The sequence below is a fragment of the Echinops telfairi genome, unplaced genomic scaffold, assembly GCF_000313985.2.
Source record: "Echinops telfairi isolate 266 unplaced genomic scaffold, ASM31398v2 ScPeMD7_7420;HRSCAF=8458, whole genome shotgun sequence".
Lineage (NCBI taxonomy): Eukaryota > Metazoa > Chordata > Mammalia > Afrosoricida > Tenrecidae > Echinops > Echinops telfairi.
Genome location: NW_022111320.1, coordinates 2751219 through 2774492, shown reverse-complemented (window position 1 = coordinate 2774492; position 23274 = coordinate 2751219). Strand labels below are relative to the sequence as shown.

At 41.8% G+C, this 23274-nt stretch overlaps 1 protein-coding gene across 1 annotated transcript in view; it reads left to right on the top strand.

The window, feature by feature from the left end:
• The window catches only part of VEPH1 (ventricular zone expressed PH domain containing 1), a 295014-nt gene that overhangs the window by 249286 nt on the left and 22454 nt on the right, over window positions 1-23274 (top strand). Inside the window, exon 12 of the mRNA XM_004704124.3 lies at window positions 9089-9206. Coding sequence (XP_004704181.1) covers window positions 9089-9206 — 118 coding nt within the window. The remainder of the gene's footprint in view (window positions 1-9088; window positions 9207-23274) is intronic.

Below are 23274 nucleotides of genomic sequence, written 5' to 3'. Positions count from 1 at the left end.
TCAAGGCTTGGTGGGCCAGGATGTGCTCCACTCTCTCTTCCTCCCCCTTCTTTTGCTCCCATGTGCTCTGATCAGACATGTTCCTCTCCCTGACCTGCAGCTTCAGTGCTGTCCTCTGAAATAAATTCTTCTAGGGGGCGGGGCAGGTGTCCACGTAGCTGGGATTGGGGCTGGCCCCTCAGACCACAGAGGGATTATTCTGTTGACTCTGTTCTACTTGTTGGAAATTTGTTGATAGCATATCAACTATAAGTCTCTCTTGCTTTCTCTTATAAGCATTTATCATTATCAAACATCCTCCGATAACTGCTTTTGCTTTATCCTATAGGTTTTGATGCATTATATTCTCATTCTCATTGGTTTCTAAAAACTCCCTAATTTCATCTCTAATTTGGGCCAGTACCTACTCATTTTGGAGAAGCGAATTGTTCATCCTCCAAGTGTTTGCCCTTGATTTTTTGGTCTTCCTTTTATTGATTTACAGCTTTATGGCATAGTGGTCTGAGAAGGAAGTCTGAGTGACCTCTATATATTTGAATTTACTGAGATTTGACTTGTGTCCCAGCATGTGGTCTATTTTCGAATACATGCCATGCACACTTGAATACAATGTGAAATGTTTAGCGTTTTAGCGTTTAGACAGAGAGCTCAAAATATGTCGAGTTGCCTAATTATAGAATTTCATTTTGTAGCCTCCTTATTGATCTTCTTTCCCATTGATCTATCTTTCTTGGAGAGTGATGTATTGAAGTCACCTACTATGATTGTTGAACTTGTGATCTCTTTTTTCATCTTTTGAAGAATTTAATTGATAAGTTTCACAGGTCTCTCATGCATATATATTTATTATACTCACTAGCTCTTGATTACTGATCCCTTGAGCATTGTATAGTGCCCATCCTTATCTCTTGTTATGACTTGCACTTGAGATCTATTTTGTCAGAGATTAGTATTGCAACTCCTGCATTCTTTAAATTACCATTTGCTTGGTAAAATTTTTGCCATCCCTGATTCATAACCTATTTTTGTCTGTGAGTTTAATATGTATCTCTTGCAGACAGCAGATTAATGGGATATATTTTCTAATCCAGTCTGCTTACTTTTGTTTCTTAATGGGTGAGTTCAGACTATTGATGTTTAGAGTTATTATATCCAACTGTGGGTTCTTTGTTGTCATGTTGTACCTTTTGTATTAGGTATTTTTCTATCTCCCTCCTTATCAGTGGGTTTTGCACATGTTTAGGGGATTCCTTCTTTATTTCTTTTCACCATTGGGCCAGTGTTATCTTAGGGGTCGTTCTTGGTGTTTGAGTTCTGGATGGATTTTCAATATGTGGTGGTCTCCTATTTGTGCTCGGTGAATGTTGATCTTTGGTCCAAAGTGAGTTAGTAAGAATTTTTTGTAATACTGGGTTTCTTTTAACATATTCTCTGAGATTTTCTTTGTCTGGGAAACTCTTACCTCTCCATTTTAATAGATAATTTGGCAGGATAGAAGATTCTTAGGTTGACATATTCTCTTTCAGCTTTCAGAAGATGCTATTCCTCTCTCTCCTCTTCATGGTTTCTGCTGATAAGCCTGACAATATTCTTATCTGGGTACTCTTGTACACGAATGCCTTTTTTCTCTAGCCGCTCTTATGATTTTCTCCTTTTCCTCAAAGTTGGATAGTGTGACTACTATATGCCTTGGTGTGTTCTTCCTAAGGTTCTGTCTAATTGATGTCCTCTCTGCTTCCTCAATGATTGTCTGATTCTCAATCATTAAGTTGAAGAAATTTTTGTCCAGGAATTTCTTCGCAATTTTTGCTGTTGATTTTTTTGTTGTGCCTTGTTCTGGTCTTCCAATTATTCTAATAGTGTTCTTCTTCATAGCATTGCTCATCCTTCTCAAGTTTTCTTCAGCTTCTTTGATTGCCTTGTTAGACTGCTTTTCCCATTTGTTGAACTCCGCATGACTATCTTCTAGATCGCTGATATGGTTCTCCACTTCTAGTCTGTTTGTGAGTCCCTTTATCTTGTTCTGTGATACTTTTGCCTCGTCCCTTAACCCTTGTATTTTCCCTTTCGTATGTGGATTCTATCATCTCTATTGTTTCATCCTTTTCTGTATTGATTCCCTCATATCCTATATGACTCTAAGTAGCATTCTAAAGATTTCTTTTGGTGGTGGATCAACTTCTGCTTCTTCTATGAACATCATTAAGTTCAGGTCGTCCTCTGACATAGCATTTTGTTTCTCTTGCTTTCTTGTAGAGGTTGGTGGTGAGGGATTCTGTCTGCATGTCTTTTTGGAGAAACTCAGCACCATTTTCCCAGGCATCAAGGAGCCCTGGGTTTTCTCTGTGGGAGGCTATGTGGAGAACTGATTGGGTGCCTCTCTCAGGCAATGTGGGCAGGGAGGTTGCATGCAGCCAGGGTGGCAGGCCTATAGCTTGAGAAGCTGCAGGAGTGTGGTGGGCTGTGGAAGTTCCCAGGGGCCAGCGGCGGAGTGTAAGCCACCAGGCCAGGGAGGGCTGGTGGGATGTCCATGGTTCCAGACAGGATTGGCAGAGGAGCCACAGGGCTGGGGCTGGCCAGTGTGGGGGCCATGGGAATAAGCCAGGTTAGCAGGAGGACTGGTGGGCTGGGGCTGGCCAACAGGAGGGTCGTGGGACTAGGCCAGGCTGACAGGGGTGTAGCAGGGCCAGTACTGCATGGTGAACACAGATGTGTGTGAAGGGGCAGGGGTTGGAGGACGACCTCCAGGTTGGAGAAGAGCTCTGGATGCCATGAGTCTTAATTATATTCTCCAGCTTCCTCTTTCAGCCTCCCAGTTTCCAGTCTAAGCAATCCCCTCAGAGCTCCCAGCACTACCTTCTTACCTGGTCTCCATCTTGCCAGAAGTTCCTTCTTTCTTCTTTTTTTAATGTGAACATTTAAATTTTTGGATAAAATCATGTATCTGATCATATGTGTCAGTTCTTGAATGAAAGTGTTTTTCTGTGAAATGAGTCCAACATGGGTGCTTTGTCCTAGTCACTTGAAGGCAGTCCATGCTCATGGGTCACCCACTTGCCCAGAAAGATTCCGTTTTCCCTGATCCACTGGGACCCAAGGAGAGTCAGAAGAAAGACAAGTCTGTTTAGCGAGCTGAGTAAGAGTAGGAAGTTTGCCACATTGGCTTCTCATAGTCATGTGTATCTAGAGTTTCCTTACTAATATAGGTTCATTAAAAAAAAAAAAAAAAAGACAGGGCAAGGTGGTGGTCGGAGGGTGGGAAGAGCTGAAACCAGGCGCTCAATAGCAGGTAAATGTCTGGAAAAGAATGAGGGCCACATATGTACCAACATGCCTGATTCAACTGATGTATGGATTGTGACAAGAGTTGTACGAGCCCCCAATAAAATGATCTTTTAAAAAAGACAACAGAACATTGCAACGCTGAGTTCTGAGCACACCGTGAGCTTTTTCATGCAAAATCCTCGACACCTGCTTGGAATCTGTCACCCACCTATTACCCTATTTCACGCACACCTCAACCTTCTGCTGAACTTTAAAATAGTCTAGATTCCATTTTCAAGCCTCATCTTCTTCCTACCAGGCTGCTCAGTTTGGAATCATAGCTTAGCTTTATTTTTCAATAACGAAGTTTATGTTCTTAACACCAAGCTATGTCTTTTATTGTGTGTGCCCAAACTATTGGTGTAAAGCATGGACAAACACATCAAATCCAGATGCCCTGAGTGGACTCCAACTCATAGCAACTCTAGGTAGAGCTGCCCCATAGGGGGTCCAAAATTGCAAACATTTACAGAAGCATCTTTCTCTCAGAGGAGTCATTTTCAGTTATCAGCCACACACTTTTACCATTGAACCACCAGAGATCCAGCACATATGCACGAGAGAATATGTTGGGCAAGTTTTTCAAATGTCAGTTCATGAGCACAGACTAGCTCCCAAGGTGTTGGTTATCTCCTGTGTCTCCCTCAGTCAGTGCACGTCCGAATCATCAGGGAGCATGGTTAGCACTGCACATGCTTAGGAAAGCAGATGCCCAGCCCCTCCACAGACTTTCTGGGTTAGATTTCCAGGGCTAGGACCTAGAACAAGTTGACTAGGGATTCCTGATGCCAACCCCTCCTGAGAACTGGTGATCTGGAAAGGTGGGGGGTCTTGACAGCCAGCAACCAACAGTTCATATTGATGGATTAAAATAATCATCCTTCTTCCACAATTTACATTTTATTCTAAAAACTATTCAATAAAAATGAAGAGTTAACCCCTATAATACTCATAGAGATGTAGGTATAATTTTAGAAACAAATGTATTCTGTAAAGGCTGAATGGTCATAGACGTGGAAGTTTAAACCCTATATACTCCTGTTTATTTTAAATTAGAGATTAAATCAATGTGCTTTATTTTTTATAAATTGAACATTGATGGTGGGCAAAGTGCTGTATTGAATATTTTCAGAAGCTGCAGGATAGTGTAGAAGTCAGTCTTCTTGCTAAGGAGCTTCAATCCCATTGTGAACCAAAAGAGGCACACGAGCAGAAGCTCAAGAACAATCATAATCAATACAAGTGAACAGATAGTCCTGTCTCTGCAAGGAACACCACAGACCCAGTGAAATACCATCTCACTTCCTTGGAATATGAAGATTATTTCTCCTTCATGTCCTTATCCCTAATTCCTAACATGTGTATATATAGTATATACATATGAATTTAATACTATGAATTAAATTCATGTGTATATAATATTATTTTAATACGGTAGTAATATTTTCCAGAAATTGAAAACTATGAAAAAGTAAATTATAGCTATTTTTTCAACCTGTTTTATTGGCACATAATCTACATATTATATAATTCAATAATTCAATCCTATCAAGAAGAATTGTACAATTATTACCACAATCTATTTTAGAACATTTTCTTCTTTTTTATAATGCTTGTCATTAGCTCCTCATTTCCCCTCAACTTCCCCTGCCATGTCCCCAAGAAGCCATTAATCCAGTTACTATTTCTATAGAGTTAGTTCTTTTGGAATGCTTAAACAGAAAAATATACAAAAGAAAGAAAGAAAAACTAACAATAACAAGGAAAAACCTCAATGGAAAAGAAGTAGAAAATATTAAACATAGAACAATTAACAGGTATTCTTTAAAGCCTCTTTTAGTACTTTATTCATCCAATATACAGTAATTGTTACAAACCGCCATACCTGTATGATACCACATGATATCAATTATTCATTTCTTCTCCTCAATAACTATATTCAATAGCTCTACATATGCCCCCGTGATTACCCTCAAGACATAAAGATCTTACTATTATGTGAAAATATTAGAGACTCTTTTTGGAAAAAATTTGTAAAGCTCATGTTAACATTTATTAAAACATACTTGAAATACATACCTAGCACTGATTCAATTGCTCATAAGCTAATATGAGTTCATTGTCATGGACACAAACCAGTCCTGCACTTCATATCTGTGCACAGATAATGTTAGAACAGAATTTGTGCCAGAACCCAATTTCTTCTAATAGGATGTGCTTTCTCTGATTTCTAGACATTTGCTTCACAATATTCTTTTGTTGTACTTTGACAGAATTTTAAGATCCAGAGGTCATTTTGCACCTCTATAGCATCCGTTACATTGACACATGCTGTCATCCGTCAGTAAAATCAGGCAGTAAATATCCTCTCATCTTGCCATGCTGCCTGGCTGATTACACCCTCCAAAAGGCTTTGCCAGAAACTTTTAATATGTTTTTCCAAACTCTGACTTCCATTAGTGATTTTTTTTCTGAAGGTGGTGAAACACTCATGTAATCATCTGTTTTGAGAGACCATTTTCCCTCCTGTGACTTTTGTCCTTTTTGAATCAGATGGTGGTTTTCAGAAAAATTTTTCTTTGTGCATGTTTGCTATGACTACATATCTTTTTGTTTTGCCAATTCAACAGAGACTATTGGAACTTTAATATTTCTTAGAGGTTATTGAGCCTCTGTAATTGGGAGAATGTTACTCCTTTCAGTAGAATTGTCATTTCACTGGGAATTGGCCAACAGGTTATCATGTTTCCTTTCTCTTCATGGCACAACCATTCTAATAGTTTCCCACACGGTGTAACAAATTACTATCCATTTATCAACTTAACACAGCATCCTTTCACTATCTCATGGTTTCAGCAGGTCAGAAATGAAGCACAGCTTAGCTGGATCCTCTGCTCACGGTTTCACAAGGCTACAGTCAAGGTTTCTGCTGGGCTGTGTTCTTATTTGAGGTTCAACAACAGTGCGTCTTCTTCCAAGCTTTCTCAGGTTGATGGCAGCTATAATTTATTTGCCTTTGTAGGACTTGGCCGTCAGTTGCAGTCTTCAAATCCTAGAGGAGTGTGGTCTCTTGCTAAGTAAACTTCTCTATAGACAGTTTACAACATGGCGATTTGTTTCCTCAAACCTAGCAGGAGAATCAATGTATACATCTGCTAGAAAGATGTGTGTGTGTGTGTGTGTGTGTGTGTGTGTGTGTGTTTAGTAGTCCCGGGACTGACATCCACACATTTGCGATATTCTTGCGTAGAAGCAAGTCATAATTTCCTCCCACCCTCCAGGGTTTGAGATTATAAAAGGTATGAACACCAAGCAGTGAAAAAGGTTACCTTAAGGTCTGTCTGACACTAGTCTATAAAAACAGACATAAGAGCCTGAACTGAATGATTTTTGTGATTCTCTTGGTATCTCACTTAGAGTTTGTAATTCTCTAAACAAATTGGTTCAACTGTTTGTTGCCTTACAAAGCATCAAAACTGCACAGTGGTTCTAGGGCCCATCCTGGGGCACGTTCAGGATTTAAGAGGATAAAAAAGAGAAGAGATGCAGGAGAGAGTAATAATGAATGATCCCAAGAACATTTAAGAGATCACAGTTCTAAAATTTTAAGTATCATCGGTTGCTGCTTTGGGTTTGTTCTCTTGTTTCGTAACTTATTTTGCTTTGATTTGGGACATCATATGTTTCGTCTGTGTCTCTGTTCAACGTTGGCTTTTATGACCAACTTCAACATGGCGTAGACCTATCTTCTTCACTCAGCTCCCTTTGCACAACACCCAAACCCTCTGAAGAGGTGGGCCTGCTTTGGCTTCAGAACTTGGACACTGGGGTGTGACTTACCGTCTGACTTAAACGTGGTAACTTTTTAAACGAGACAAATGTGGATTATGGACAACATCTTGGGACATTTCTAGCCTCAGAACAGAATTTTTTTTTAATTTAGAGCCCTAAGTATTATTTCAGGTACTCTGTTTGTTAATATTGCTTATGGTGACTGAAAAAATTGATCCTTAATTGTGTGGAAAATAGAAAAGTGATCTGCATGCCAATGGCCAAGTACAGACTTTAGAGACTTGGCAGTTTTGGAACCGATATTGATGAACATCTGCTTTCCCCCCATAAATTTTAATATGTATTTCATCCTTTGAAACTTACAAAACTCCCAGGTGCTTCTTCATTCTTTATCTCAGGAAACATGGTTTTTAAAAATAGACAGCCTCTTTTTTGCCCACAGAGCACATTCTAAATCAATTTTGCTAAGCAGCATTCCTGTATATGCAGTGCCTGCTGGACTGCCTGTTACATGGTATTCCATGTTAGCAACGAAAACCAGTGTTTTCAGCATGTTGGGGCTCCGCATTTTGCAGTTCCAGAATAAACAGGGACCATTCGAGCCTTCACAAAGTATGCTGGAAAGTCTTCATTTCTCATCCCAGGTTAGACCTTTCTCTACTCCGTAGATCTTTATTTAGTGCTTGCTTGTGTGTCAGGCACGTTTGGGCCCTGGAGCTGCTGCAGCCAATGCAACAGGCAACCTCTGTGACCTCAGTGGGCTTCGTTAGGTCCCAGCAAGCAAAATTGTTCTGTAAACAGAATTGTCTTTAAATCTTCATCGTGTATTTCAAACAGTTCGTTGTAAAACTTTAGAGTTTGTACTGGATCTTCAAACCTACGATGCTCCCCATTCTTGGTGCAGGATCAGGCCCTGGGAGGCAATGGTGAACAAAATAGGCATGCTTCGGTCTTCCAAGAGTTTTCAAGGCTACTGTGCTGCTCCCCTCTGCCCAAAAATATGGACCTGAGTTGGGGTCTGGGTAGCATTTGACCATTCTTTGTTTTAGACGTATTACAAGCAGCACAAAAGAAGACACAGCCCAACAGCGAACCAACACCTAACTTAGCTATGTGTGTGCAAGGCTAGCAAGGGCCTGAAGCTCTCTAGGAGAGCAGCCTTTTGAGTGTGTGGTTTTGACCACCCCGTAACACAGAATACGGTCATTTACATAATAGGAAGGCCTCAGGAGGGCAGTAGAGCTATTTAATTTGGTTAGCCTAATAGTTTGCTATCCATTTACAGTGTAATGGAGTCTCCCTCCTCTACTTCTTAAATAGGAGGGCATTGGAAGGAGGCCCTAGGACACATAAAACCTGGCTGCCTTCTTGGTGTATTGATTTCTACTCAACCATTTGGAGAGAAAAGAAGTTAATTCTGTACTGATAAGTCACTTAAAACAACATTATTTTCCATGAAAACCAATACAGTCATATTATGGAAGAGAATACAAAATTTGCATATAGTTTTAAGATCAAGCATAAGCCTAAAACACTGCTGGAGACAAGGGTTAAGGAATTAAGCTTTCTCCATATTTTCTGTCAGTCCCCAGTAAAGCCAAACTGCCAAAAAAATCGTATTTTATATAAATAATTTAATTTCAAATTTTATGTACAGTAGAAATGAAGGACAAGTTCCCCAACAACATCCCTTTCAACCATGTTGCCTCTTGGATGCAAGGAAATCCTGGAGCACTTCAGGCTCTACTCCTTTTTCCCCAGCCTGGATACCAAGCCCAGGAAGCCATGTTCATTCCCTGTGGATGTGAGAGTTTGAGACCACCCTTCTTTTCCAAGATTTGCAAAGAGGAGTTTGCTCAATATCCTCTTTTGTTCTTAGCCCTGAGACTGAGCATTGTTCGTTCTGATCCTACCCCTGTTCTCTAGGCTCTGCAGACCCGATCACGCCCTTTGTGCTTTGTGTTCCTGACAGGATCTGGACCAGGTACAGCTCCATCTGGAAGAAGTGAGGTTCTTTGATGTGTTCGGCTTCAGCGAAGCAGCGGGAGCATGGCAGTGCTTCATGTGCAACAATCCTGAAAAAGCAACCGGTGAGAGGCCCGAAATGCTGCTGAGAACATGAGCCCCTTGGATTTACAGGAATCCGTGAACCCCACTGTTCTAGCTGCTTTCCCCTGCTATACACACTCTAAAATGCATAAGCAGTTTAAGGTGTACCTGACCTCCCCTGCTTCGATCTGAGATCAGTGTTGTTGTTGTTGTTGTTGTTAGGTGCCATCTAGCCAGCTCTGGTCCATAGCAACCCTCTGCACAACAGAACAGAACAGTGCTCAGTCCTGCGCATCCTCACAATTGTTCCTATGCCCGAGCCCATCAATGCAGCCAACGTTAATCCTGCCAATACAGATCCGTTTGTCCTTTTAGCAGTCCATGGTACTTTCAATATTCTTCACCAGCACCACAATTCAAATGCATCGGTTCTTCTTCGGTCTTCCTTACTCATAGCCCAACTTTCACATGCACATGAGGCAACTGAAAATACCATGACTTGGGTCAGGCCCACCTTAGTCCTCAAAGTAGCATCCTTGCTCTTTACTACTCTTAAGAGGCTCTGCATGCACAACTACCACTTGATCCTGTACAAGTTCCAGTGAGCACAATGAAGTGCTCTGGAATTCCCATTCTTCTCAAGGTTATCCACAGTTTATTATGATGCACACAGTCCAATGCCTTTGCATAGCCAATGAAACATAAGTAAACGTTGTTCTGATAGTCTCTACTTTAAGGCAAGCTTTATCTGACATTAGCAATGATACGCCTTGTTCTGCTTCCTCTTCTGAATCTGGTCTGAACTCTGGCAGTTCCCTGTCAGTGTACTGCTGCAATCTTTGCTGGGGGATCTTAAGCAAAAAATTATGTGTATGTGACATCAATGATATCATTCTATAATTTGAGCATTCTGTTGGGTTGGGCATTTCTTTGGAATGGGCACAAATATGGATCTCTTCCAGTCCGTTGGCCAGGTAGCTGTCTTCCACATTTCCTGGCATAGATGAGTGAGTGTGTCCAGTGCTTATTCAGCTTTCTGAAACATTTCAACGGGTATTCCATCAATTCCTGGAGTCTTGTTTTTAGCTGATGCATTCAGTCCAGTTTGAACTTCTTCCTTCATCACCATTGGTTCTTTCTCATATGCTGGATTGTATACTAGCTATTTATGTTCTCTTGATGTATTGGTCCATTTCTCTTGATGCTTCCTGTATCATTCAATATTTTGCCTATAGACTCTTTCAAAATTTCAATTAGACTGAGAGTGGTACCCTATCCAAATCACAGTGGTGTAGTGGGTTACGTGTTGAGCTGCTAACCACAAGGTCAGTAGTTCAAAGCTACCAGCTGCTCCTCAGGATTAAGATGAGGCTTTCTGTTCTCATAAAGATTTACAGCCTCAAAATCTCACAGGGGCAGGCCTACTCTGTCCTATAGGGTTGCAATATGTTAGGGTTAATTCAATGGCAATGTTTGGTTTGTTGGTTGTTGTTTTTGTTTTTTTAGTTAACCATTGAACCAGAAATATGAGAAAGAAATGGTGCATTATATAATCAAGAGGGCTTCATAATGTTCATGGAAAAGTTCCTTTATAATCAAATTTCATTCTCCACATTTTTTGAAACCTCTTTATATGTGTCAAGTAAGAAAGCACTACTGGTCATTTTGCCAGGAAGCATTCTTCATTTCAAGCCAAATAGCCTTGAGGAATTGGGGTGGGGGTGGGATAAGCATTCTGTTGAAGTGTTCTCCAGAGTCTCAAGGAAATGAGACCAACACTCAAACTGGCCATTTCTTCTCTGTTGCCTATTGCACGTTTTTTGCATGACGGTTGCACTGATAAGAGCAGATGATTCTTTTTTTAATCATTTTTTGAGGGGCTCGTACAACTCTTATCACAATCCATACAAACATCCCTGTGTCAAGCACATTTGTATGTTTGTTGCCATCATCATTCTCAAAACATTTTCTTTCTACTTGAGCCCCTGGTATCAGCTCCTCATTTTCCCCCTCCGTCCCCCACCATTCCTCCCTCATGAACCCTTGATAATTTATAAATTATTATTATTTTACCATGTTTTACACTGTGCAATGTCTCCCTTCACCCACTTTTCTGCTGTCCTCCACCAGTGCGGGGGGGGGGGGGGGGGGGGTTAAATGTAGATCATTGTGATTGGTTTCCCCTTTCTCACCCACCTTCCCCTTCCCCTCCTGGTATCACTACTCTCATTATTGGTCCTGAGGGGTTTGTCTGTGTTGGATTCCCTGTGTTTCCAGATCTTATCTGTACCAGTGTACGTCCTTTGATCTAGCTGGATTTTTAAGATAGAATTAGGAACATGATAGTGGGGAGAGGAAGCATTAAAGAACTAGAGGAAAGTTGTATGTTTCATCATTGCTACACTGCACCCTGACTGACTCATCTCCTCCCTGTGACCCTTCTGAAAGGGGATGTCCAGTAGCCTACAAATGGGCTTTGGGTCTCCATTCCATACTCCCCCTCGTTCACAATGATTAGATTTTTTTGTTCTTTGATGCCTGATATCTGATCCTATCAACACCTCACGATCACACAGGCTGGTGTGCTCCTTCCATGTGGGCTTTGTTGCTTCTCAGCTAGGCCACTTGTTTACCTTCAAGCCTTTAAGACCCCAGACACTACATCTTTTGATAGCCAGGAACCATCAGCTTTCTTCACCACATTTGCTTATGTACCCGCTTTTATCTTCAGCAATCGTGTTGGGAAAGCTAGCATCATGAAATGACAGTTTAATAGAACAAAATGTTCTACAAGTACTTGAGTACAAGGCAATGTCCATCTGCTACCTTAATCTATACCTATAAATATATGCACATAGATCTATTTCTCCATCGTCATATATAAATATATTTACATATGTGCATGCCTGTATTTAGACCTTTATAAATGGCCTTTGCCTCCTGGTTCTTTCCTCTACCTCCTTTTACTTTCCTCTTGTCCCACTATCATGTTCAGCCTTCATTTGGGTTTCAGTAATTCCTCTCAGTTACATTTCCCTTGATCATGCCCTACCAGGCCTCCTATACCCTCTTCACCACCAATTTTGGGTCACTTGTTTTTCCCTTATCCCCAGGTTTGTTAACACCCACTTCCTTTCCCCTGCCTCCCCCTCTCCCATGTCCCTCAGGAACCATCGGTCCCATTGGTTTCTCCTCCAGATTGTTCATCCCGCCTATCTTATCTAGATAGACCTGCAGAGATAATAATATCCACAAAAAACAAGACAGGGCAAAACAAAGCAACAAAAGAAAACAAAACAACAACAACAAAACCAACGACAAAAGAAAAAAAAGCCTATAAACAGTTCAAGGTCTGTTTGTTAACTTTTAGGAGTGTTTTCTGGTTGAGTCTGATGGGGTGCCATGCCCTGGCCCCAAAGTCTATTTTTTGTATTCTCTGGGTACTTTGTTGCTCTGTTCCCTTGCTGTTCTGTTGTACACCCTTGGTGTTTTGCTTCAGTGTGGTGGGGTCAAATCGGTCGCAATTCCCACACTGTGTCTCCAGTGTTGTCCCCTGTAGAGCTATGGGTCAATGAGGGACATCATGTTGGTGGGGCCGGCCCTATGTTCTTCTCTGTGCTTTGGCTGCTCTGAGAGGGAATATCATCCTCAGGGATTGATGGGCCAAGATGTGCTCCACTCTCTTTTCCTCTCCCTTCATTTGCTCCTGTGTGCTCCGATCAGACATGTCCCTCTCCCTGAGCTGTAGCTTCAGTGCCGTCCTCTGAAGTGAATTCTTCTGCAGGAAGGGTGAGGCTGTCTACGCAGTTGAGATTGAGGCCGGCCCCTCAGACGAGAGCAAATGATTTAAAGAGTAAGGAATTAATTGTTTGAGGAATGACCTCAAAGTTGGCTTATCCTTCCCCTCGCTTTCTGTTGCTCAAAGAATTTGGTCTATTGGCCTTACCAAAAAAGATTACCATAAGTGTGAGCAAAGATGAGTCAAGGCCTGTGCTAATCATGTCAAATATTTTACTTCATTTAGTTTTTACAACAATCATAAGAGGTAAATACTAATATCAGCTGTTTTACTGCTGAAGAAACAGAGACACAGAGAGATGAGGTAACTTCCCAGCATATCACAGGTAACAGCAGCAGGTGTGATTCCAGCCTGACTCCTGATGAAAACACTCTCTGCCTGAGTCCATTCCAATTCTTGGTCACCCCGTGTGCTAGTGAGTAAAACCGATCACGGGGGTTTCTTGGCTATAATCTTGATAAACGCAAATCTCCAGGCTTTTCTTAGACAGTTGAGGGTGAGTGTGAACAGTCAACCTTGATGAAAGGTTAATTAATAGTTGAGTGCAAACCATTGGCCTCACACAGAGACCTGGCACAAATGACCAGTGGAAATGGGCAGAACTTTAGCCTATGTTCAAAATTATGCTGTCCTTGGAAACAAAATCTTTCTTCACAAAGATTCCCTCTGGGAGGACACAGTGTTCTAAAAGCTGACACTGCCCAGGAAGGACAGTGTAGCCCAAAGGGGCACTACTAACACACTGGAACACAGGAGTCCCTTTGTCGATGAGCCTCCTTGAGAAAGCCACTCATTATACCACCTGGACCCCTGCCTTTAATTGTGGAGTTGTGCACATCTTAAAGATGGTCTATTGTGGCAAGTTTATCCTCTTGGTAACTGCCAAGATGCTGAGGCTGTATTGAAAACATGTGCTTATTTGGCCAGATGGAAATGTGGCGGGCTCATGGAAAGGCACCAATTAAATTGTATTACCCTATGGAAAAGACAACGGTATGTACGGGAGAGGCTGGCAGTGCAGGATGCCAGCCTTTATCAGGCACAGCCTGCTTGCTGATTACAGAGCCTGGATTGAGCTGATGCCAGAATGAACACCCCATGTTTTTAAAAGTTAATTTCAACAAATAAGCAATTGGGGAATTGATTGTCTTTATTACAAAACTTTCTCATTAGACCTTCTTTCACCTAGAAAAAATGACAGAGCATTAGAGAAACTTAATTTGAAAGCCTGGCAAAATAAGGTGTCTATCTTCGGTGCCTCTGAGAACTCCTTATGGGTTTTCACTCCAAGTAAGCGGAGTGCTTAGTTCAATAAAGATTTCTCAGTACCTGGCTCAGAGAGGCCCTGGAGAGGGGCTGAACGTGAAAAGCACAAAGTGTTCCTTTAATATGTGTTTTCTCAAATCCACTGCCCTGCGCTTGAAAAGAACATTCGTTCTTTCTTATTTGTGTTCCTCACAGTTAAATATAGGCTGAGAACATATAGCAATACAAATTCAAACAAGGCCAAATATTTTATAGCTGAGCATATTGAATCAGAATGTTTGGCCCAGAAAGTTTCAGTATGTTTAGATTTCTTTGCTCATTTCCTTTTGCTACATGAAAGGGAATTTGAAGCAGAGAGAACTCCTACTTTAAACTGTTATTTTCACTAAAAACCCTTGGACCCCTGAAAGTTTATACAGCTTGTTGATCTCATCTTATTTTTGTATAAGCATATAAATCATATAGCTAATCAAAGTGAAAGGACTAACAAAATACTTCTGCCAAATATATTAAGCAAGGAGATGATATTTGCACTTGTGTTCCACTTAAATGCTAAGTTTAAGGATGACCAAGACATAGAAACAAATATTCTGGTATAGGTCCTACACAGCTCACGTGGGGCTTACATCTCATTTTTCATCCACACAACATCTGTTGCATTTGGTGGAGTGTCCTCTAACACCTGAGCCCTGGGAAAGAAAGAGGAATAAAGTGTAGTGGTCTGCAATGAGGGGGTCCCACAACCTAATTAGGGCCAGGAAACATAGATGGAAAACTCTAACCACCTACCTTGGACATTTTTAGCATGTAATAAACACTTGTTATGTGAGTGCATGAATGGGTAATATTTAGAAATGACTAAGTCAAGCATGCCTTGAATATTTTTTTAATGGTGTTTCCAAGATTGTAATTAAGTTATAACTCCACCCGATGCATCCCTGTACCTACCCTGTGTTAAATGAACATGGGTCCTTGTTTTCTTCTTGAGAGAAATCAGCCCATGTCAAGCATAGGCTACCCATCTCTGCTGTGTTAGCACGTGCCTATCCACTGCATGAGTTTTCTTGCTGTGCAGCATCCATTGGAGTCCCTGTGGAGCCCAGGGGAGGAGGAATACAAAGGAGGAAGGTCAGAACATAGTTCACAAGGCTGATCTACCCCCTGAGACCTGAAGCACTAGTTGGTGCCCGGCTAAATGTTCTGACTGGGATCACACTAGAAGGACCTGGATAGAATGAAAGAAAAATGTAGAATTCAAAATCATTAAAAAGACCGGGCTTACATGTCTGCTGGAGACTAGGAGAAACACCCTTCAAGGATGGAACTAGCTCACCCAGTGATGGTTGCCACGAGGTGCCAGCGGGTCAGTTGCCTCTCATCGTAACCCTGTGTGCAACACAATGAAATACCACCCATCACGCATTGTGCCATCCTCACATGCCACCCTCTGTTTGATCGAGCCCATTGTTGCAGTCTCTGTCAAGCCATCTTGCTGAGGTCTTCCTCCTCCTTAGCTGGCCCTCTACTTTACCAGGCATGGGAGGAATGTCTCCTCTCAAGAACATGTCCAAAGTATGTGAGACAAAAGTCTTGCCATCATCGGATTTCAAGAACATTCTGGCTAGACTCCTTCTAACTCAGATTGCTTCGTTCTTCTGTTAGCCTGTGGTACAGTTATTATTGATCACCGACACAATTCCAGTGCAGTCACCCTCCTTCAGTCTTCCTTATTCATGGTCCAGCTCTCTTTCTTTTTAAAAAATCATTTTATTGGGGGCTCATACAACTCCTATCACAATCCATACACATATCCATTGTGTGTCAAGCACATTTCTATATTTGTTGCCATCATCATTCTCAAAACACTTGCTTTCTACTTGAGCCCTTTGTATCAGCTCCTCATATTTCCCCTCCCTCTCCACTCCCCCCTCCCTCATGATCCCTTGATAATTTATAAATTGTTATTATTCTGTCCTATCTTATACTGTCCGACGTCTCCCTTTACCCACTTTTCTGTTGTCCATCCCCCAGGGAGGAGGTTAGATGTAGATCCTTGAAATAGGTTCCTCCTTCCTACCCTACCTTCCCTCTTCCCTCCCAGGATCACCACTCTCACCACTGATCCTGAAGGGATCATCTCTCCTGGAGTCTCTGTGTTTCCAGTTCCTATCTGTACCAGTGTACATGCTCTGGTCTAGCCAGATTTGTAAGGTAGAATTGGGATCATGATAGTGGGGTGGGGTGGGGGGAATGGTGCGGAAAGAAGGGAGCATTTAAGAACTAGAAGAAAGTTGTATGTTTCATCATTGCTACACTGCACCCTGACTGGCTCATCTCCTCCCCATGACCCTTCTGTAAGGGGATGTCCAGTTGCCTACAGATGGGGTTTGGGTCCCCAATCTGCACTCCTCCTCATTCACAATGATATGATCATGGTCCAGGTTTCAATGTATAAGAGGTGATTGAAAATACCATGGCTTAACTCAGGTGCACATTCATTTCAAAGTGGCATCTTTGAACAATAGACAGGCCTATAAGGTGAACAATAACACCGAGTGGAGCCTTCTCCACAGACCAATGAATGGACAAAGACCAAAAGGGGGGCATTTGCCCAGGGACACAGCCCAGTAGGCAGGAAGGTGCAAAGACAAACAAATGAAAAGCAGAAACACTGATGGGAACTAGGAAGAGTGAGGTTATACTCTAAGGGTTGCCATCCATGTCACAGAATGACAGGTAGGAATGATTTAATAAAAAATGAATTCGTTCTGTAAATTTACATTCAAATCATAGTATAAAGTAAAGGGGGAAAACATTGATGAAACTGGATTCTTTGAATATTTCTTTTAAAAGGGATTGATGAATAACACAATTATTGTTTGCCATAGTCAGTATTTTCTATTATAAGTTTTCAAAATGATGGGTGGCATCTTATAAATGAAGAACAGAACATGAGATAAGGAGCTGATACCAAGGGCTCAAGTAGAAATAAAATGCTTGGAAAACGATGATGGCAACATATGTACAAATGTGCTTGAGACAACGGATGGATGTATGGATTGTGATAAGAGTTGTTTGAGCCCCCAATAAAATGATTTTTAAAAAACACGAGTTTATTAGAAAATGTCAATTAGACACAAAGATGCCACCAGCGGCTCTTGAGATGACTCCATGTGGGTCAAAGTAGAGCTATGCTTCATAGAGTTTTCAAGGGCTGGAGAGAGACGGGGTTGTGTAGTTTTGTTGTCTTCAGAAGTAAATCTCTAGGTCTATCGTTTGTAGTGGACTTGAACCTCGAACCTTTTAGCAGCAGCATCTCCATCATGAGGGCCATCCTTCAGAAACTGATAACAAATCAGCTAAATTACATGCCCTTCTTAGGTAAATGCCCTTCTTCAGAAAAGGCTCATCACTATCTCCCTCCCAATCCCCAGCATCACATAGAAATTCACAACAGTTTAGTAGTTTCACGTGACAAATAAAATATTTTTGTCCATTTGGGTACAGGTGAAGATAAATGCTACAATCGCTACAAAAGAGGTCCTGAAATGACTATAATTACTACTGTTCATCGGGCTATGTGTTAAGTTTCACGGGCATTTGTTTGATGGAACCTACACATCCTACACATTTTTCTTATGGAGCCTATATATGATATAGACACCACTGACTCCCCTTTCCAGGTGACAAAACTGAGACACAAAACGTCAAGTGATTTGTCCAAGGTCACACAGCTGCCACCAAGGGGAAAGAGCATTTTAATCCAAACAGGTTGATTTCAGAACCTGGAATGTCAAGAGCAAATGTCTAGAGCAAATCCAAGTTGAGGAGACTGAATACTGGAAACTCCAAAGGCAATTATTCCATCCTATTAGAATATACTGGAAAGACGAAGACAAGTGACTCCTCACTGAATTATGCTACTGACAGAAGTGCAGGGGTTCGATATGATCATGTGTGGGAAATGAGGGAATTCGGGAAATGAATGGAGGCTATTTCCAATCCCTCCAACTGCTGATTCAGCTCCCATTATCTTTTTTTGTTTTTTAAGTGCAGAGTAGAAGATTAGAAAATCATTGAAATAACTCAAGAATCCTCAGAGACTTGCTTGGCGGTATGGACTGCAGATTCTATTATGCCACAAGAATGAGGGAACAAAGATTGAGCAAGGAGATTTAACAGAACAGAACTTACTTCGGGAAAACTAAGCAAATCCCCCTTTGACAGTTGCCCTGGTGTCTTGGAACGGCGTGGTGCCTGTTAACGGTAAGGCTTAGTCAGCTGGCCTCTCTTGGAATGCATCTGGCTTTCTATTGAGTCACGTTTTTTTTTCTTTTCAAATCATTTTATTTAGTTATTAATCATTTTATTGGGGGCTCATACAACTCTTATCACAATCCATATACACATCAATTGTACAAAGCACATTTGTACATTCGTTCCCCTCATCATTCTCAAAACATTTGCTCTCCACACAGGCCCCTGGCATCAACTCCTCTTTATTCCCCCTCCCTCCCCACTCCCCCCTCCCTCATGAACCCTTGATAATTTAGAAATTATTATTTTGTCATATCTTACACCATCCGACGTCTCCTTTCACCCACTGTTCATCCCCCAGGGAGTATGTTATATGTAGATCCTGGTAATCTGTTCCCGATTTGTCCCTCAACTTCCTTCCACCCTCCCGGTATCGCCACTGGTCCTGAGGGGTTCATCTGTCCAGGATTCCTTGTGTTTCCAGTTTCTATGAGTCACATTTTTCTAAAAGAAGGAGGATGAACTAGGTCGTGACTTTCACTCTTATTTCTAGAGAAACGGGGATGCCACTCTGCTTTACAGCTTAACAGAAAGCGGCTGAGTGGCCAGCCCAGTTTTGGCCCTTGGGTCTTTCTCCGTAAATCTGAGCAGCCTTTCACATGGTTACTTTCTTCGTCCCTAGGTAGGTAGGATTTGAATGTGATTGTCTGTCAGTAAGTAGCCTTCTTTCGGTCAACAAGAAAATAGGAGAAAGTGTTCTCAAACAGACTTCTATCATGGATTTCTCTTTTGACCTTGATGTCCAAGATCTGTGTTTTAAGAGCAAGGTTCTCATTCGATCAGGCAGGCAAATCCTGGTGGTTTCAACGTGACAGCAGCAACGTCCTTCTCGGTAAAAACATTTCCCTCAGCCGATCGGAATGGCTGGTAGCAGTCAAGGAAGCATCTTTTGCTGGGCACCCTTAGAGCAGATTGATAACGTTCCAATTCAGATTCCACTGTGCAAAGGGATCAAATGATCTCCGAGGACCAGTCCAGCCCAGCCTTATGAACTTAATCAATATGAGCTGTTTTCATTTCATCACTGTGATGAAATACTCACACAGCCCAAAAGAAAATGAATGGCTGGATTTCTCTTAGAATGCCTTCCCTTCCACTACATGCTCTAGAATATTGTCTTATATGATCAATTGTTGTTAGACTACCCGAAACAATATAATGCACACTATAGAATATCTCCACATTGTCACTTGCATGCACTTGAGGCCACAGGTATGGCTGCTTTCCTAGGAACCTTTATTAAATATCAAAATGTGGCGCCTCTGTTTCTCAGCAGAGCCTCCATCTGGGTCTATGCGTTTCTGAAGGCATTCTTTCCGTCCTGCTGACCCTTCTCCCAAAGACGTCGGTCATCTTTTCTGAATAGTACTTCAAAGGACAGGTTTGGCATCCTCCGGGGACTCAAGTCATGTCCTTTGAGTGTGGTTATGAGAGAGAAGTCTCCAGAGGCAGACCAGAGCCAAAGAGTGTTTGCGGTAGCTTTCCCAAGGGAATACACGATGGACAGGCCTTGATAGCCATGAAAAGTGAGCAGTTGGGTTATCATGATGGACGCCTATCCCTTGCTGCAATATTCTTACCATTTTCTCAAACTAGGGCAGTTGTCCATTTGCTTAAAACTTGTTCCTACATCCCCTTACAGAAGGAGACAAGCCAGTCCGGGTATGGTGTAGCAACAATGAAACATACAACTTTCCTCTAGTTCTTAATGCTTCCTGTTTGCATTGGTTCTCTTTTTTTAATTTTTATTTTATTTTATTGGGGGCTCTTACAGCTCTTATCACAATCCATACATATATCCATTGTGTCAAACACATCTGTACCTATGTCGTCATCATCTTTTCAAAACATTCTCTTTCTACTGGAGCCCCTGGCATCCACTCCTTGTTCTTTCCCCTCCCTCCCCCATTCCCCCTTGATATTTTATAAAAATATTTTTTCATGTCTTACACCAACTGATCTCTCATTTCACTCTCTTTTCTGCTGCCTGTCCCCCTGGGATGGGGGCCATACTTTGATCATTGTGATTGATTCCCCCTTCCTCACCCCCCCACCCTTACTCTCCTATGATTGATAAGGCACCCTAAAGAAATCAACAGTGTATTACTGAAAGAACTTGCCCACATTAATCCTCTGAGCCCAGAGACAAGTTGGAGAGCTTTCGATGTGAATAAACCCATGTATGAAAATAGCAATATTCGAAGAATTAAAATATTAAATGTAATACATGAAGATCAGTATCTTGGGCACAAGTCAGATGAAATGGTCTAGGATTGGCCCTCTGCATCCAATAATCATGTGGTTTACTATTCTAGGATAACGAATTCAACAGGAATGTGCTAGCGTTCATAATCAAAAAGAACATTTAAGATCTATCACGAAGTACAATGTTGTCTGTGATAGATAACATCTGTACACTTACAAGGGAGACCAATTAAAACAATGACGTCTTCATTGAAAACTCCCTTTTCTATAAGATAAACGGTCACTGTTTACAAGTGATGACATCCACAGAAATCAAATTAACTACACCCGTGGGAAAGATGATAGAAAAACTCAGTGTCACCTGTCAAAACCAGGCTAAGGACCAATTTCAGAACAGACCATCCATGACTCATATACAATTTCAGGTTGAAGCTGAATAAAATTCAAAGAAGTCCACAAAAGCCAAAATACACCCTTAAGTATCACCCAGCTGAATTTAGAAACACTCTCAAAAGCAGACTTGAGACTGATAAATGGAGGCCAGAGGAATTACAGAAAGACATCAAGAGCATCCTATGCATGGCCCTGTTCAACACTTGCCCTCGTGGAGAGATCACTGCAAACATGGGTGCTATCAAAAATGTGGTGAAAAAAAGCAGAAAGAATAGCATCTGGGGTCTTACAGACTTGTCTTAAAACAAGCAGCCATCTAAGTGAGGAGTCAGCTAAGTCTACACTGAAGAAGCACAGTAGCCTATCTGATCCAAGGATTCTAAAACATAAAATTCAAATCTGGAGGAAAGGAAAGCATTAGATAGTAGATTCTGGACACCCAACTTGCAGGAAGCTACAGCTGGCAATGAAAGCTTAAAACCCACTTGCGGGAACCCCCAAGGGATTGAGCCTCTGGTGAACTCCTCAGACGATGGGCGAGGGATGAGACGGCCTTGCCATGAGACAGGGCCTTGGATCACTGCAGATGTCCTTGGGCTACAATGGAGCACCTTGTCACTTGAGCTCCCTTCTGACCCAGTGTATACGCATTCCAGCCATTGGGGGAAAAAGCAGAAAAACATGAAAAGCTGGAATGCGTACACATTGGGTCAAAAGGGAGCTCAAGTGACAAGGTGCCATTGTTGTCTGCTTTGTTTGGATTGTTGATGTTTTTCTGTATACGAAATCCAGGACAGGTAGATGTAGAGAGATGACAACTACGTTAACAGTTTCTAGGGGCATGGTGGGGAAACTGGAGCGCTGACAACAATGAGGACAAGGAAGAAGAAATGTCCTAAAATTGATTGCCGTGATGATTACACAACTCACTTGACTATGAATGAACTGTTGAAATGTGTGCAATGTGAACTATATGTCAATAAAAGCGTTAAATAAGGAATAAATAAATAATAAAATACAGTAAACTCCTTGAAAGGTGGGGGGAGGGCTAGCGTTCATGAAGAAAGCAAAAGGCCGTTAAAGTGTCACACAAGAAAGAAAAGACCAACGTGGATGTCAGAAGAAAATGTGAAGCTTGATCCTGAGCAGACACTAACTAAAGCAATTGGAAGAACTGGTGAAATAAAGGAGCTTCCAGGGCTGTGAATGACTGGCTCTTCTAGCCATCGTCTCTGTAACTCCCACCAAAAGACGTTTTCCTGGTGGGTCTGGGCACGAGAAGGTGGAGAAAGATGTTGCTAAGATTGACTTAGGAGTGCTTGGTAACAAGATTCATTGCCAGTGTCACCCTGCTGTATATAAAATGAACTATCTCGGACGTGGGGGTGGGCTGTCATATTACCAACAAGACCCAGGAGTGGAGCATGTCCTTTGGACCCCAAGATCCCTGGCCAGTGAACTGCCTTGACCGGAGTGCAGCTTTGAATCCCAAGGAGTGACGACTGAGAAGCAGCAGAAGAACCAGGAGCCAGAGCACGAAAGCGAGGCAGAGACTTCCCAGTTCCCGGAGAAAGTCAGTGGAGTGCTTTGGGGCAGAAGGCTGGCTTGGGGAACAGGTGGCTTTTGACCCTGTGTGGGGCTGTGTTTTGTGATCCATGGAACGGGAGCTCAGTACCTTTGAGTGGAGGCTTACAGTAGAGTGGCATCCCATTGGGGCATTTTTTAGCAGCCTCAAAAGGACTGTGGAAAACATCCTGACTGAACAATTCACATTCTCACCTGAATTGCAACCTGTTAACTTCCATAAGACACCCCATGATCATGAGCATTGCCTGAGACTTCTGCGCAGCCATTGCAGTGAGTTTTAGAAGAAAAATAGAGAGTGATTGGGAGGCAGAACAGAGCTAAATAAAGTCTTAGAAGGCAGCTCAGGAAGAAAAAGTAAGGCATTATAATGAATGGAAAACAAAACCAAACAATGCACTCAGAATATCTCAGGCTGAAAAACGGTAGAAAAAAATTCAAGCCTTGAGTTGAAATACTGAAAGATTCCATGAGCAAAATATTGCACGATACAGGAAACATCAACAGTGAATGGAAGGAATACACAAAACCACTGTACCAAATAG